Source organism: Anoplopoma fimbria, chromosome 19, assembly GCF_027596085.1.
Source record: "Anoplopoma fimbria isolate UVic2021 breed Golden Eagle Sablefish chromosome 19, Afim_UVic_2022, whole genome shotgun sequence".
NCBI lineage: Eukaryota > Metazoa > Chordata > Actinopteri > Perciformes > Anoplopomatidae > Anoplopoma > Anoplopoma fimbria.
In genome coordinates this window covers 19,632,531-19,650,662 of record NC_072467.1, presented here as the reverse complement: position 1 = coordinate 19,650,662, position 18,132 = coordinate 19,632,531, and the positions used below count along the sequence as shown (strand labels likewise).

General features: G+C 39.4%; 1 protein-coding gene across 1 annotated transcript; it reads left to right on the top strand.

Moving 5' to 3' along the window:
* Positions 1–6,516: 6,516 nt before the first annotated feature.
* Positions 6,517–17,903, top strand: dhtkd1 (dehydrogenase E1 and transketolase domain containing 1). The gene is made up of 17 exons (XM_054619351.1): positions 6,517–6,811; positions 7,974–8,126; positions 9,086–9,297; positions 9,402–9,596; positions 9,779–10,048; positions 10,183–10,354; positions 10,546–10,744; positions 11,341–11,653; positions 11,741–11,825; positions 11,928–12,067; positions 12,158–12,308; positions 12,416–12,522; positions 13,188–13,352; positions 13,443–13,525; positions 13,835–14,001; positions 16,050–16,135; positions 16,241–17,903. The coding sequence occupies exons 1-17, from the start codon at positions 6,640–6,642 to the stop codon at positions 16,340–16,342; spliced, it is 2,772 nt and encodes a 923-aa protein (XP_054475326.1). The 5' UTR covers positions 6,517–6,639; the 3' UTR covers positions 16,343–17,903.
* The last annotated feature ends 229 nt before the right edge of the window (positions 17,904–18,132 follow it).

Sequence of the window (18,132 nt, the reverse complement as noted above, 5' to 3'; positions counted from 1 at the left end):
CTGTTTTTGAATTCACACATTTTTTTCCCTGTAATATTACCTAGTTTTCTTTACACACACGTGCACACACCGCGACACAAAAACACTTTTCTGTGGTTGAAAATGTGGGAGCCCCTGAAGAAGAGATCACTTGGACACAACACATCACCTGTAGGTCTCTGCACCTTTTTATGGACACACACACACACACACACACACACACACACACACACACACACACACACACACACTCTCTTGCATTTTTATTTTAGTTATTGGCTGATAGTTCTTTTTAGTGACTTCCAGTATCACGTTTCAGTCGTACACGATGCACAGCACATCAATACTACCAAGTCCACCACAAATAGTGTTGGTTTACAAATACATTCCATTTATTCAGCACAAAAGTTTACACTTTTTTTTACCGGGGTGGTATTTTGTCTGTTGTACTACAAGTTGTTGAGACAACCCTGGTAAAATAACAACCACTTCACCCCCAAAGAAGGGTTCCCTAAAACTGCGTACCTGATGGCGCTAAAGAGTTGTCAACTCAGGGGCTTTTTTTGTGTGTGAAACTAGACGCTCACACAGGAATTACGACACAAAATGCACAATTTTCACCATTTGACCTTTTTTTCAGTTAGTTTAATTTTTCCTTTTCTCAAAATACATAAATATTCCAAAAAATATATATAAAGAGGTACCAAATTTGAAACAGTGCTCGAGGAAAGTGTTGTAGTTTTGTAAGGAAATGTAAAGCACAATTGTGGGAGCTAATCACTTTTGCAGAAAAGTTGTGTGTGTGTGTGCGTGCGTGTGTGTGAGATTATAATCCCCAAATTTACAAGGTACCACTGACTTCACTTTTTAATATGGGCATGTGCTTTTTACAGTGTGTTTTTTCTATCCAAATGCAATACAATATTCAAAGTGCCATATATACGTCTAGAAACTGCCTACACATCCTTATCAGGCCTTGGTTTAGAGATTGCTGCAGTTCGCCTTTTTTTGTCTATTTATGCCAGTGTCATGAAAGCTCTTGTCACCTGCTCATGTTCCCCCTTATCTCCCCCCCTTATCCTCCCCCACCCTCCCACACTCTTGTGTGTTGAGTTATTGGTAAATGTGTGTTGTGATGTACTCAATTTGAACAGTTGGTTAAAAGAACCTGTAGATAAACAATAAACTTCCCTATACATTTGAAGGTAAACCTCCTTTCTTAGTGAGTGTGAAACACGTGTGCTGTAACACTTTGCGATACAAACGATCGGTGACTAGATGTGTTAGGGAATTTGTTTTGAAATCAATGAAGTTAAAAACAAAAAACGAGCTAAAACTCTAGTTAAAACAAAGACGACTTGGTTGCCTTGGTAACAGGGTCCTCTAAATGACAAAACTGTGTGTCAAAAACACTGAAATGATTGCAGATCTGTGGTCGGTATGCCGTGTATGGTGAAGTGTTACTGTGAATGAATAAAAAAAGCACAATGTACAGTCCACAGCGGTCCGAACAGAAACTTGTCTCACTTCAGGGGCTTCCATCACAAATCCCATTCAAGCTCTAACAATCACTTTCTTTGTTCTGTTGTGTTCATATTCTGAAGTGCTATTTTTTGACAAGTGTGGTAACTTTGCATCTCTATAGATATTGTCTTGATCCAAAAGAAAAGAGGAAAAAAAAAAATATTTTCCTGTGTTAATTTCTTGTCTGATCGGTAGGACTTTGTTCACGTTCCACCAATAATTTAATAGATGTTTTATCTTGTCTTGATGAAAGCCAAAGTGGGTGCATCTTGATGTGATCTGTATTATACATACAGTAATTTTTTTTTTTCTGTTCAGTCAATATAAATTTTTTTGAAACTGGGTGGGATATGAAAAAGAAAAAAAAATACATACACAGGCTTTCCAATTTCTACAACTGGTTGTTCATATGTATTTTGTACCAGTGAAGCTTTTTATATTGGAAATTAAAGAAAAAAAAATCTATATTGGAAAAAAAAAAAAATTGTCTGGCCTCTCAATGTGGCCTCGCCTTGACCAGATCTTGAGTTTGGCCTCTTGGTGGCGGTCAAGCAATTTTTTTTTGTTTTTTGTTTTTTCTCTCTAAAAAGATGCCTGATTTTGATTTTACTTGGATCGCTACGTGTTCCTCACTTCGTTAAAAGGTTTCAGTTTCTGGGGGAGGGAGGGAAGGGGGGGTTGGGATCCTCTAAATCGTGGTAAGTTTCATGTTAGTATTTGTGCTGTCCACATAGTTTAATGGTCATCAGGATTTCGACAACTTGTGTGGTTAATTGTCTTAGTTGAAGAGTTAACTATCTGTTTAGTTTGAGCCTTGCTTTTTACCTATGTAGAGTTTTCTGTTTTTCCCCATAGCGGAGTGCGTAGCCGAAAGACTCTGTGTTCTTTTTTGGTCAATGTTTGTTCATGTGTGGTGTGTTTCTTTGCCTCTGTCTCCAAATTAAACCATTTCCCCTAATATGGACTGTGTGTGTCTTTGTGTGTTGTGCTTGTCCAGTGTTGTAAAGGCATTTTACAAACCACCCCTCCCTCCCCCAGTGTGTCATGTCTCGCTAACTTGTTTCTCTTCGTTGTGCTTCTCTTTGCTTATTTCTGAGTGGGTGTTGTAGCTGATTGTTTTGGGTTTCAATTATAAAACTCTTCAGCTAATGTTGGTCGCTTGTACATCTGTGAAACTGCACCTTAAGGTGTTTACACAAATTAACATTTGTGTGGAAACTAATATATTTACTTTCAATATAAAGTTGTGTTAATAGTTGTAAACACGTTGAGTTTAAACAACCTACAGTGAAACGATTAGTGGATGAGTTAGGATTAATACTTTAAGACCTCAAAATGATATTCTTAAAAACATGAATGGGCTTCATTTTGATAATAAATGATTAAACTAGCTTCAGCAAATGTGAGGATTTTAAGCTATTCATTTTCCAAGTCATGAAAGAAAATATATTTGGACTTGGATGTTTTTATAGACCAGACAATTATAATAAATAATGGAAATAATCATTAAGTGCAACCCTGAGAGCAAATATCCCAAACATTTGTTGGTTCCAACTTTTCAAATGTGAGTATTTGCTTCACCTCTGTTTTATATATTGACCAACATACATGTATATTATATTTTGGACTGTTTGTCGGACAAAACAAGCAACTTGAAAACATTAACCTAGAGCTCTGTAAATTGAAATGGATGTTTTTCTCCATTTTCTGTCATTTTATAGATAAAATGACAAACAAATGATCATCTGATAATTGATAATACAAATAATTTATATTTGCAGTCCTTCTCCAAAGAAAAGCTCCCAAAACCAAACGGTATACCCAGAAAATCTTGATTATTTTCTTGAATGTATTGGTTTTCAGCGCCATCTTTGATGCATTTGTTTCAAACTGGGATCCCTAATGCCCACGGATTCATATCATCAGTCTGCAGAGTTATGTGGAGTTATCCTAAAGTGATAACATTACATTTTGTAGGTCATTCACCGGCTTCAGCTGTCTGTAAGTATGTTATTACCCTCAACACATTGAAATGTTTTTTTTACTCTATGTTGAGAGAATGATAGATTTAGCAGCATAGTACTATCAATTTCAATTTTTAGACATTAAGTCCAGTAACATCAAATTGACAGTCAAATTATTTACACACAATGACATCTAAATTCTAAGGTTCATATTAAACACTATGAACAATCATTTCTCAATTAAAAGTTCCCACTTAAAAAGACTACATTATCAAAAAAGTTAAAAAAAATAATGGTGTTTGATGAACTCTCCACAGTAGCAGTTTTCTTCTCGTTGACTTGTCTTTCACCATAAAATCAGTACAGATGTTTAACATCTTACAACAATTTCATGTTGTATACAGTATTTTCTAATTTCTTGCTTTCCAAAGACTTTCTTTTACACAGTTAATGACAGCCCACCATTCATCTACCTTAGCTGTTGGATTTCTTTGCTATGTCATCATACCAAACAGGAAGTCCGTACAGAGCTTGCAGCCACGGTGACTGTGGTTCGTAGTGCTATCTGTATAACGTATAATAAAGGTATTTCTGTTTGGACAAAGTGAGCCTGACCTTCACCACCAGGACACAACTTGTCCTGCTGCCTTGCCTCATGTTCTAATGACGGTGGTGTGGGAGGAGAAACTGGCATCTCTGCTTCTTTAACTGTACAGTGTCCTCTGTTGAACTGATATAAAATAGTAGCTTTAACCAAAAAGCTTTTTTATTTGAAACGATTGATACCCAAACCGAATGTTTACCAGGGTTAAGGATAGCTGAAACATTTTCTGCTTTACCAACAACATGGGGCCAGAAGTGCCAGCCACAATGTTAAAAACATCTATCATAATATGAATATTTTTAGCTTGAATTGTCCACACGAGAATGAGAATCAGGAATCAAGGAATTTTACTTAGTTTTTTCCATCGCTCACAGCGTACATACATAGAAATAGACATAAAAACTGAAAACAAGGACAGCAGGTTGGATAAGGGAGGCATAAACATCTAACTTATATATACAAGTATAAATATATATATACAGCGGGTAAAATAAGTATTAAACACGTCACCATTTTTCTCAGTAAAAATATTTCTAAAGGTGCTATGCACGCTCACCACGCAAGACTCCATTGCTGAAGAAAAAGCATGTTGAAGCTTGTTTAAAGTTTGCTGCACAACATTTAGACAAGCCTGTGAAATACTGGGAGAATATAGTCTGGTCAGATGAGACCAAAATTGAACTCTTTGGATGCCATAATACACACCATGTTTGGAGGTCAAATGGCACTGCACATCACCCCAAAAACACCATACCAACAGTGACGTTTGGAGGTGGGAACATCATGGTGTGGGGCTGTTTTTCAGCATATAGCACTGGCAAACTTCATATAATTGAAGGAAGGATGAATGGAAAAATGTACCGAGACATTCTTGATAAAAATGTGCTGCCATCTACCAGGATGATGAAGATGAAACGAGGGTGGACATTTCAGCAAGACAATGATCCCAAACACACAGCCAAGGAAACTCTCAATTGGTTTCAGAGAAAGAAAATAAAGCTGCTAGAATGGCCCAGCCAATCACCTGACTTGAATCCAATAGAAAATCTATGGAAAGAACTAAAGATCAGAGTTCATAGAAGAGGCCCACTGAACCTTCAAGATTTGAAGACTGTTTGTGTGGAAGAATGGGCCAAAATCACACCTGAGCAATGCATGCGACTAGTTTCTCCATACAGGAGGCGTCTTGAAGCTGTCATCACCAACAAAGGCTTTTGTACGAAGTATTAAATAAATTTCAGTAAGCGTGTTCAATACTTTTTCCCTGTGGCATTCCATTTTATTACACATAACTTTATTTCTGAACTTATTTGTTTTGTTTTCTTTGTATGTATGGATTACTTGGGTTGTTACCGACATCTGGTGAAAATTTCATGTCAATAGCACCTTTAGAAATATATTTACTGAGAAAAATGGTGACGTGTTCAATACTTATTTTACCCGCTGTGTATATATATATATATATATATATATATATATATATATATATATACAAAAGTACAAAAGTACGTATGAAATGGAAGTACTAGAGCAGAATGGAGGTAATGTGCAATGGTGGTACTACTGTAGAATGACTGATTATTGTTCATCAGAGTGACGGCCGGAGATCACCTTCCTTGTTAATTGAATCTAGAATGATTTGTTGAAACAGAACCAACATATAATGTAGAAAATTTAAAACCAAATGTTTGATTTCATCATAAAATGAAAGATATATTTTAGAGGGTAAATCAATAGTTGGTGCAACGCTCTGTCTCTGAGCACAGTTTGCAGACGCAGTCTTTAAAAAGCATCATACTAATTTGCTATTAAAGTCTTTGGTCTTTTCTATATGAGTTTCTTCTCTCATATTAAAACAACTTGACAGACAAATCTACCTGAAGATTTTCCTCCCCCAAGTTATAATAAATATGGCGTTTGAAAGCCATATAAAGTAGCCTAACTTTTGACTTTATAAATGCCTCTTATAACTTCCTTCTTCTAGGAAATGCTGTGTAATATCCCATAAGTATGCCAGAAAATAGCATTTGGGGTTTTGATGAGGGTGGTGGAAAGCTTACTAACACATTGCTCCAAAATCCTTCCTATGTGTGACATTGGGTTGAGACCTGGGGACTGTGAAGGCCATGGCATATTATGCTCATTTATCACTTTACTCACTTGAATTCGTCCCCTGTAAACTATTTAAACTTTAAATTTTAGAGCAATTAAATACAAAAAGCACTATATAGAAACATGTGGACGGGTCGATTTCATGCAAAAAACACGTGAAATCCTGTTTTCCAACTTTCAAACGTGGAATACTGGAATTTACAAGGAGCACTTGAACGCAGCACCTATCTTGTTGCGCTACACTTGTTGCGCTACGTGACGGAGGCTACTTCAGGTACGTCGGATTTCTTTTATCGAAGCGAGGAAACGAGAGGAGCTCAGCCAATCAGCGTCCAATGCGTCGTCTCCACCCATTACGTCGCACGCTCCCTGCAGCCACGCAGTATGGCCGCCGTGCTGTAGACTTTGGCGTGTTTCTCACACAAGATTAAACCTTTTACACTTTTTTACAAAACAATGTCGGCTCTACTTTTCCTGCAGAAGTCGTTGAGCAGACTGCCACCGGGCGCTGCTCGGCAGGTGGTCGGCTGCTGTTATCACACCGAGAAAGGCGTCTACGGTTACCGACCCAAACAGACCGAGAGACCCCACAGGTTACAGAGCGACTGCATTGCAGCACTGAATCAAGGTCAGTATGGGGTAAATATGAAGTAAGAACAACTTAACATTATGAGCAATACTCTAAAAGAAAGAGAGTCTCTGCTTCCCCTCAAATAACTACTTAGTATAACTTTGTAGCTTTATTTTTATTCCACTTTCTGTCAGTAAAATGCAACATTCCCATTTAAACTTTTAATTGCACATTGTTAACCCTTTTTTCAGTGCATCCATTGCAGATTGTGTTCCAATACTCTAAAAGAAAGAGTCTTTGTTTCCCCTCAAATAACTACTTAGTATAACTTTGTAGCTTTATTTTTATTCCACTTTTTGTGTGTAAAATGCATCTTTCCCATTTAAACTTTTAATTGCACCTTTTTAATTGAGCAAGAGGATATCTTTAGTTGTGTTTCTATTAGTTAACCCTTTTTTCAGTGCATCCATTGCAGTGTGTGTTCCAATACTCTAAAAGAAAGAGAGTCTCTGTTTCCCCTCAAATAACTACTTAGTATAACTTTATAGCTTTATTTTTATTCCACTTTTTGTGTGTAAAATGCATCATTCCCATTTAAACTTTTAATTGCACCATTGATATCTTTAGTTGCTTTATTTTTATTCCACTTTTTGTGTGTAAAATGCATAATTCCCATTTATTCTTTGTGAGCAACAGGATATCTTTAGCTTTGTTTCTATTAGTTAACCCTTTTTTCGGTGCATCCATTGAAGTGTGTGTTCCAATACTCTAAAAGAAAGAGTCTCTGTTTCCCCTCAAATAACTACCGTACTTAGTATAACTTTATAGCTTTATTTTTATTGCACTTTTTCTGTGTAAAATGCATCATTCCCATTTATTTTTAATTGCTCCTTGTTTAATTAGGATATCTTTAGCTTTGTTTCTATTAGTTAACCCTTTTTTCAGTGCATCCATTGCAGTGTGTGTTCCAATACTCTAAAAGAAAGAGAGTCTCTGTTTCCCCTCAAATAACTACTTAGTATAACTTTATAGCTTTATTTTTATTGCACTTTTTGTGTGTAAAATGCATCGTTCCCATTTAAACTTTTAATTGCACATTGTTAATTGAGCAAGAGGATATCTTTAGTTGTGTTTCTATTAGTTAACCCTTTTTTCAGTGCATCCATTGCAGTGTGTGTTTGGTGCAGTTCATCCTGACAGAGGCCTGGTTGTGTTGCAGATCATGGTCTGGCCCGGCTGGTGGAGGCATACAGAGCACATGGACACAAGGCTGCTAAGATCAACCCGTTACTACCTCAAACACCGGTGGTTGACAGCGTCCCGGAGATAGACATGCTGACCAGCACCGTCACCGGACACCTTAACACCTCAGGTACACGACAGCTGTGGTGTTTTTAAATGGTGCAGACCTGCAGAAAGTTGAGGACAATGTCTGATCCTTCTAAACATGTTTTATTATTTATATAACGTTACATGCAACATTATGTAATCTCTAATTGTATTCACATTGTGTCATGCATTGCAGGATAAGCACTGATAATCATTCACTGATGTTGTATTTAGATTAAATCAAGTTAAAGCACTCCAACAATGTAAACATATACGTATTCAAAATCTTAGTTATGTATAAGTAAAAGTATATAAGTATTATCAGCAAAATTAACTTAACAAGCTTTGACCTTATTATATTTTTTGTTTGTTCACGGTGGAGCAAGGTTTAACTATTCTATAGAATGTTGAGCAGTTTAATCAGTTTAATATTACAATGTAGCATATTTTATAATTTATATTTAAAATAATGAACGTGAAGGTAACTTGTAACTACACCTATCAAATAAATGTACTGGAGTAAAAAGTCAGTTTTCTCTCGTAAGTCTAGTGGAGGAGAATTTTAAAGTTACATAGAATTAAAGCATTCAAGTTATGTACAAGTATGGAACAATAGTACTTGATTATAGCACTAAAAAAGTAATTTAAATTGACCTAGTTATAATGTACCACAGTTGATTGTATAATGTATATGCCTGCCAAGTGAAAATATATCTCTGAAAGGATACATTTACAGAAACATAGCAAACCAACCTTATAAACTTTATAACATGATATATTCTCAACTCAACTTTCAAGAAATATAAAAAGCTTTTATTATGTGATGATATTTAAGTATTTGCACCTTAAATTCACCTTAAACAAGCAGCAGGTAAAACATTGTCCTTGATTAGGTAAGATTAGTTTTAAAGACAATGGTTATCTCAGAGGAGTAGAACATTTCAGCACAGTCTGAAACTCACTTCTCGATGTTATCACCGCTCCTTCAATGTGCGTCTGCAGGTCTACGACACTTTGGCAAAGCGGAGGCTTCGGTGGAAGAGGTTCGGGCCTACCTGGAGGGAGCCTACTGCGGCCATCTGTCAGTGGAGACCAGCCAGCTGAGCAGCCTGGAGGAGAGGGAGTGGTTCGCTGACCGCTTTGAGGAGCTCAAGAAGCAGAGTTTCTCCACCGGGGAGAAGAGGCAGCTGGCTAAGATCATGCTGGAGTCTCAGGTAGGTCCAAGAAGAAAGAAGTGCACTGTGTTATTTGACACATCGTATCACGTTTCGTATTTTTAATCCATCGGTTTCTTTACTTTTTCTCTCACCACCTGCAGGAGTTTGACCACTTCCTGGCCACCAAGTTTTCTACTGTGAAACGTTACGGAGGAGAAGGAGCAGAGAGCATGATGGGCTTCTTCCATGAGCTTTTCCACCAGTCGGCCCACAGCGGAGTCACAGACATCATCGTCGGCATGCCACACAGAGGCAGACTCAACCTCCTGACCGGCCTGCTGGAGTTCCCCCCCGAGGTTAATCAGCCTCAGACAGACGCATTTAATGAGACGTGCACACTTTCAAATTATCGAGATTAGAGTGTTTATTTAACACGATTGTAATCAGCAGCACAAGTAAACAGAAAGTCACAGCCAGCTGCCAAAGGGTAAACAAGCGGAAGATTATATCAAACAAAACATATTATTTTCCTCTTCAGCTCATGTTCCGTAAGATGCGTGGCCTCAGCGAGTTCCCCGAGACCTCGCCTGCCATCGGCGACGTCCTCTCCCACCTCACCTCCTCGGTGGAGTTGGATTTCGGAGCTCCAAAGCGTCTTCACGTGACCATGCTGCCCAACCCGTCTCACCTCGAGGCGATCAACCCCGTCGCTCAGGGCAAAACCAGAGCCAGGCAGCATCTCAGGAAAGAGGGAGACTATTCACCGGAGGAAAACGCCCAGCCCGGGGACCAAGTCATCTGTCTGCAGGTACACAACAGATTAATACACAGGAGGAGCAACTAAATACTTATTGCCTTTGTTAGATAGTGATAGTAAGGAGACTGACGGGAAACTAATTAATCCACCTAACGTCAACTCAATCCCTGTTCTCTTCTCCACAGGTCCACGGTGATGGAGCTTTCCCCGGCCAAGGGGTCGTGCCAGAAACGTTGACCCTTTCAAACCTCCCTCACTACAGAGTCGGCGGGAGCATCCACCTCATTGTGAACAACCAAGTGGGCTACACCACTCCATCGGAGAGAGGGAGATCCTCTTTGTACTGCAGTGATGTCGGTCAGTGAGACAAATCAAAATAATTGCTAATTTCTAATCAAGCAAGGACACTTTTCTCAATCTGTATTTGCAAATTTCAAGTATCTGAATAGGTGAAACCTATTTGATTTGCCGAAGTGTGGTGAGAGATTTGTTTTTCAAATATTACATGAAATTATATTCATAAACTAATGCTCACACTTGCACCACAGGTAAGATGGTGAACTGTGCTGTGATCCACGTGAACGGCGACCATGCAGAGGATGTTCTGCGGGCCACTCGGCTGGCTGTGGAGTACCAGCGGCTCTTCAGGAAAGACGTCATCCTGGACCTGATCTGCTACCGTCAGTGGGGCCACAACGAGATGGATGAGCCTTTCTTCACCAACCCGGCCATGTACAAAATCATCAGGTCAGTAAAATTGACTCTGTTTGCTTTTGTGTCACAACAAACTGACCAACCAAGGCAGCGGTTGACCAGCGGTTTCCGGTGAATGTCAGCCTACGTTATGTGTAATGTCAGTGTGGCTGAAAAGAGCATCCATAAACTAATTTATTCTGAATTCTCTAAATACGAGGTTTTTGGAAAAGTGTTTCATTTTTTATTTACGAAGGACATCGAATTTATAACAAGAATAATGAATCCTTTGGTGTTGTGCTTAAAAGAAACCGAGAAGTAATGATGGAGAGTCACCACCGTGTCTTGTCGTTCAGCATAGCCTAAAATACTGTTTGTGCTACAACTGGGTTTAACTTAAATGTTGCTCAAAAGTGGACAGTAAATGTGAATTGTATTTGACTGACAAAGCATATTGTTTTGAGTGTTGTTTAAAAGTGAAACGAAGATTGTTTAGAAAACGCAGAGCCTCCTGAAGCACTTTTTGAAATATTGTGTAGATTACCAAAACCTTCATCCCCCCACAGATATATTACGGATTGTATGTTGTCTTCTTAAAAAAAAATACAGTTTAATGACACAGACATTGTCACATTGTTGCATCCTCTCAGATCCCGTAAGAGTGTCCCTGACTCGTACTCAGACCAGCTGATCTCTGAAGGTCAGATGACCGACGCAGAGCGTGACAAGATCAAGACCGATCACTACGGCATGCTCAACGACAAGCTGTCCAACATGACCCTGTACAGCCCTCCACCCACCAACCTGCAGGGCCGCTGGGGGGATCTGGTCGAGCCCCAGGCCCGAGTCACCACCTGGGACACCGGCGTCCCCGTTCCCCTGCTACAGTATGTAGGAGCGAAATCTGTGGACATCCCTGAGCAGATCCAGGTCCACAGTCACCTTAGAAAGACCCATGTACAGGTGTGGCCGTCGTCTTTGTCCTTTCTATTGGTTTGTCTATTTTTTTTATATGGTGGCGTCTAAATGTTTTTTTCTTTGTGAACTCAGGCTCGGTTGCAAAAGTTGGAAGATGGGACCAAGCTGGACTGGTCCACAGCTGAAGCTTTGGCTTTCGGCTCCCTCCTCTCCCAAGGTGAGTGTTCAGCAGAAATGGAACCAGATCAAACATAAGAATCATCTCATCGTGTCGCTGTAAAGAAACGGATTGGTAGACTTCAAATTATCGCTGTTGCAGGCTTCAATATTCGAATCAGCGGACAGGACGTCGGCAGAGGAACGTTCAGTCAGCGACACGCCATGGTGGTGTGTCAGGACACCAATGACATGCACATCCCTCTGAACCACATCAGCCCTCAGCAGACCGGTTTCCTGGAGGTAAAACTCTGATAAACCAGATAAAACATAATCTATCTAATGCATGACATAATTGTAACCCTAACTCTTGTGATGTCTTTGTGTGTTCAGGTGTGTAACAGCCCGCTGTCTGAGGAGGCCGTGCTTGGATTTGAGTACGGTATCAGTATCGCACAGCCGAAGCTCCTTCCCATCTGGGAGGCTCAGTTTGGAGATTTCTTTAACGGAGCGCAGATCATCTTTGACACCTTCCTCACTGGAGGTAAAACGTCTGACTGCTTTCTCATTCGCTTCACAATGACTCTTATTATCTTAAACTTCTGGAAAACTCTGCACACGTCAGATGTGAAACTGCTGTGTCGTCCCCAGGTGAAGCCAAGTGGCTGCTCCAGTGTGGGATGGTGATCCTGCTGCCTCACGGCTACGATGGAGCCGGACCAGAACACTCGTCCTGCCGTATGGAGCGCTTCCTTCAGGTCTGTGGGACTGAAATGTAATCCATGTCAAAAGAAGTTAGCGGTTTGGATTTTTTGTGGCGTTCATGGCAACACCCGAATTATGATTTAGAGCTGGGAAACGATATGTTTGACTTGTTACGTTACTGCCTGAAAACCAGACAAAGCCAAATGCCTCAGGTCAGCCAAAGTCATTGAAGGTCATTCAAATCTAGATTTACTGGATAAAGTGCTTTGTTGAAAACACAAATCATAGAACTGTCTTGATTAGTCAGATCTTGTGAATCTTTCTCATCTCAAAGCTGCATAACAACATGTTGAAGTCCAACATTTGAATTAACGATGTACCAAAAACACCTTGGAAGTTTTCATGGAGGTTAAATGTTAACTGGTTTACAGATTTACATGTGCGTGTGTGTGTGTGTGTGTGTGTGTGTGTGTGTGTGTGTGTGTGTGTGTGTTTACAGATTACATTTGTGTGTGTGTGTGTGTGTGTGTGTGTGTGTGTGTGTGTGTGTGTGTGTGTGTGTGTTGTGTGTGTGTGTGTGTGTGTGTGTGTGTGTGTGTGTGTGTGTGTGTGTGTGTGTGTGTGTGTGTGTGTGTGTGTGTGTGTGCTTTCTGGTCGGGTGTGTTACACATTCCCTGAATCGTAAATGATTTCTCACTCTCTCTGTTTGCTCTCTTAGATGTGTGACAGTAAAGAAGAGGGTGTGGACAGTGACTGTGTGAACATGGCTGTGGTCAACCCCACAACTTCTGCTCAGTATTTCCACCTGCTGAGGAGGCAGATGATCCGTAACTTCCGCAAACCCCTCATTGTGGTTGGACCCAAGACACTGCTCAGATTTTCTGTAAGCACTCACTATACTATAACATTTGTCTAACTCCTTTTCACAGTCATGTCCATGCAAGTGGCTCAATAGTTTGTGTTGTTTTCACAGGGGGCGGCGTCCAGTCTGACTGACATGGCACCAGGGACATCTTTCAGACCAGTGCTGGGTGATAATTCAGTCCCAGCAGAAAGGTACAGAAGTCTAAATGTTTAATGATTGTGAAAACTGAAAATAAATCTGTATTGTGTCCTCAATGTGATGACATATATTCAATTAATAATTCAAATAGCAGGACTTCAGATGTCAACAATGCAGTGTTCATGGACTACTTTCCTAAAACAAGAGTGTTTTTCATTGGTTGTTTTGAACAGTAGGACAGGTAGTTATGGTTAATGGATGGATGTTTTGAATAGTCTATTAATAAAACCTGCTAGAATGTGGAAGACACTTCAAAAGTATAAACCACACATTAATCCCCATGTTTTTGTTATTCCATGCAGTGTCCACAAGGTGGTGCTGTGCTCGGGGAAGCATTACTACGCCCTGCTGAAACAGAGGGAGACATCAGCAGCCAACCAGAACACCGCTCTCGTCCGGCTGGAGGAGCTGTGTCCGTTCCCACTGGACGCTCTGCAGCAGGAGCTCAAAAAATACCCCAACGCCAAAGGTATGTGTGGGACGACCTGCAGCTTCACTGTTAGCAGGCACACCGGCTTTATAGGTGCCATTAAAACAACAGTTTGTTGATTGCAGTCCAATCATTGTGGAAAAGTTAATTTCTATACATTTTGTTTAGGTTTCTGCTTACATGCAATATTACAAGCAAACCAGGGCTCGCTTTATGAACAAATGAACATAAATGCCACTTGAAGTACTTGACTATGCTTCTCCCCATAGATGAACATTACTCGCCTTTTATATATATATATCACTTGAAAACCAAGAAAGAAACACAGTAGAGGACATATTAACAGCCACTTCAATAACCCCACAGTGAATACAAATGTGATAAAGCCCATAATATGTGTTTTTAGGGCTGAAAATTATCACTGTTCACATCATCAGTTATTTTCAATATCAGTTAATCTGTCTTTATTTGCCTCAGTTCAGTAACATTTTCTGCGTAAGAAATGTCAAAGGCCAAAGGGACGTTTTGAAGGTGCATTAAAATGACCTGAGAGATGAATTATAAATTCACCACGTGTTGGATTTGTATATTCAGCCTGATAGTAATTATTCCAGCCCATAGGGTGTAACGTAATCTGTAGTCTCTTTGTGTCCACTGTTCCTCTTTTCGTTTGCTGCGTTTTGCATATGCCATGATTTCTGATGAATTTCCCCTTTGCCACATCACGTCATACTGCAGGCAACGCAGGTTTATTCATACACTACTTTGCACACACAAAAAAACAATTCGTAGTTCTTTTCCCTGAAGCTAAAAAAGCATTAAAACAACATCTAAAGCTCAATGGTAATGGAAATAGATTATTTGGAATGAAATAACAAAATAATAGACGACAGAATAAGTCTTATATTGGAGCTACAGGGCAGAAATAAAAACCTACACTGTAATAAAAAGCAGATGCAAGACATTAATGTGGTGCAGAGAAACTTAAAGCTCTCCACATTTTGCTTTAATGCTCTAAACCTTTTTTTTTTAGAAATCGACATAGACACCATTACATTAGTCTAGCTCACAAAAGATACATACACAAAAAATGTAGGTCTTGGTCTTGCTGAGACATTCGTCATTAAATTCTTGGTATATTTTTAAGGATTATTGACAGCAAATAATTTGATTTTAAACATTGATTACTTGGAGGAAAGGGATTTTCTTTAATGTACTCGGGACAAGAGTCACTCTTTACAGCCATCTAGAATTTGATGGTCGGGCAGAAAACAATACAGAAGCAGCTCTTTAAGCGATTCAAAGCAAGTTGAGATCCATTCAGCAGCGTTCGGCAACTTCAATAGAAATCTGACAGACTTCCCTTTTAAAACTGAACCCAGAAGAAAACATTCGACAACTCCCAAAGAAACCACAAATACCGATGTATCTGTCAAACAAAAGCTCTTCAGTATGAGCTTCCTCAGACAGGTATTCACTGCAGGGCTTTTGTGTTTCTGTTATGTTGTCCTCCCTCTGTAGCTGAAAGAGTTTCAGTCTCGACTGGGATTGTTTCATTTGGTTAGGCAGGACTTTCCGAGCATTAGGAACTATCAGTGTCAACATCCTTTTCTTTACCCATAAATCTTTGCATTTTGTGGGTTGAGAACTCTATTTGCGGAAGATTACTTTTGCTCTTCAAACCAATTTCAACACAATTACGGCACATCAGAGGAAGAGGATGCAGTTTTCACATAGAGAGCTAAGATCTGGAAACTTCTGAGGGATTCTCCCATCAGCCCGTCGGAAAAATGTAAATGTGTTCCTGGGGTTTATTATTCATACGCTAAGAGACTTGAGTATCTACTGCAGCTATTTCAAATGTCATTATGATTCTGTATGAGGTTTTCCTACTTCTTGAACAAAACCGTGAAAGTTCAGGTTTCAGTTCAACTCTCTGTTTTATTGTTCTCCCTCCTCAAGCACAACTACTGAAGCAAATCCAGTTACAGTTTGAATAACTCCCTAAACTGCATGTAAAGGTCACATGTTTGAGTCACGTCTTCTTTCACTTTCAATGTAACTCACACAAAAAAAATCCCCCACAGAGTTTGTTTGGAGTCAGGAGGAGCCACAGAACATGGGTCCCTGGTCTTTCGTAGCTCCCAGGTTTGAGAAGCAGCTGGCCTGCAAGGTGAGCAGTTTTTAAAATAGTATAATCAACAATATGAAACCCAAATGGTTCTGAAATGAATTGTTGATGTTACACATACTGGACTGTCTCCTCTGTCTTTCTCAGCTCCGGTTAGTGAGCCGACCTGCTCTCCCCGCCCCGGCTGTCGGCATCGGGATGATCCATCAGCAGCAGCAGGAGGCCATCCTCACCGCTACCTTCTCCTAAGAATCCACCAGACTGGGAACCAAAATAACCAGTTCACCAGCATCGGCACAACACTACATACTGGTATCCGCTGTGGTCCTTCAAAACCATCGTCCATGCACTGCAGAAACATGGGACCTTTTTTAAACGATGCTCGGTTTAAAAAAAATGAATTGGTTAATATAAATAACAAATCAAAGGAAGTATAAAAGAGAGTAGTGTTTATTAATGTTTAACTCTGATAGTCAAACACAGGTTTTTAATTATTGTTTTAATGGTTCGAAGGGAAGGGCTGAATTATTGTATGCTTGTTTCAACAAAAAAAAAAGTTCCCCCTTCATCTTATTTATAGCAGTATTCTTTGTGTTCAGTGACAAGGCACTATTGTATGAAAAAGGACAACAGCTAATGTGGTTCGGATGTGAATCGAGGCCTTAGAGACCACGTTTACAATGTGTCTGTTATCTGAGCGTCGTACTTGTAGCACTGGGGATTGTATCTTACCTGTGTCAAATTGGTACAAGCTCCAGGTTTCAGGAATCAGAATGGTCCGTTCAAAACAAAAAAATACGTATTTGTGATGAGTTTTTAAAAATCTTCAGTAGTAACCAAGGGTTTTTTGGAGCCAGGAGCCATATACAGGAAGTCAGAAAGGGATGGGAGACGGACTAACACATTGTTGGTTTCGGTGTGCACATTGAACAACCAGCGTGGCCCTGATTCTAATCCTGACAGTATAATTTAAGGTTGTGGTGGAAGTTATTATCCATTCTGAACTAGGGATGGAGCGATTTAGGGCTGATTCTGACTCAAATAGCTGGATTGTGTGTTGGTGACAATGGGGCCGATCCATTCAATTAAACTACATATTTAAATACTATATACATTATAAACTGGAATTTCAATTCCTGATATTTTTACCAATTTGCTGGTGTGTGATTTAGAATTTAAATTATACATAACTTTCTTAACTTGTTTCATCAAGTTAAGAAAGTAATATTTAAGTGAAGCCTGATGGAAAAAAAAAAAATTGATCCCAGTCTCTTGCACACAGTGAGGCATATAGTTTATTAAGTATCGGATCGGTACTCTGTATCCGCCAAGATCAAAGCGCAGTTATCGGCATGGGAACTGAAAGAGTCAGATCGGTGCATCCCTGTTCTGAACAGTTGTGAACTTTGCTGACTCGGCTCCCGGTACAGTTGTATGATCACGAGCTGAATTTCAGGATCTCCTGGTTCGATGTCGAAAGCTCTCTGGAAGAAGCCCAGGGTGTCGTCCTGTTGTATGTTACTGCTCGCCATTCGCTCTGCACAAGTTATCCATCTTTGTACTGTGCTGAAAAGAAAAATATGACTATAATATGTTAGAAATGTTTATGTAAGAACAGGGGTACTTGAACTGGATTTCTGAAGAAAGAAAAAAAAAAAAAAAAGTACTTGATGATCGTCATTATCTCATCATGGTTCAAGCTGAGGACTGGAAATAAAAAACATTAAGGCATTAAAAGGCTAATGTAAATAAAGCAAATCAGATGGATTTCAAATGGAAATATTTTCAAATAAATCTATTTTCATGTTTATGTTCATGTTTCTTTTCTCCCAATCGCATGCTTTTATAAGTACATGTTAAGTGTTCACAACTGTGAATCACTTTTACGATCACCAGACTTTCTGTAGTAACGGCTTATTTTGAGCATGAATAAACATATAAAGTTAGAATCAGGGAACACACCGGAGGATAACACAAAGAAAGTTAGCAAACAATGAATCATGTTAAATTAATGTAAGTTAAGTAACAACGTCTCCACA

What these genes read in the sequence shown, in the direction of transcription:
- dhtkd1 (XM_054619351.1), top strand. Translation starts at nt 6,640, where the DNA reads ATGTCGGCTCTACTTTTCCTGCAGAAGTCGTTGAGCAGACTGCCACCG. An exon ending in CGGACACCTTAACACCTCAG is followed by an intron (nt 8,127 to 9,085) that starts GTACACGACAGC and finishes GTGCGTCTGCAG; the next exon opens with GTCTACGACACTTTGGCAAA. An exon ending in CGGCTCCCTCCTCTCCCAAG is followed by an intron (nt 11,826 to 11,927) that starts GTGAGTGTTCAG and finishes TCGCTGTTGCAG; the next exon opens with GCTTCAATATTCGAATCAGC.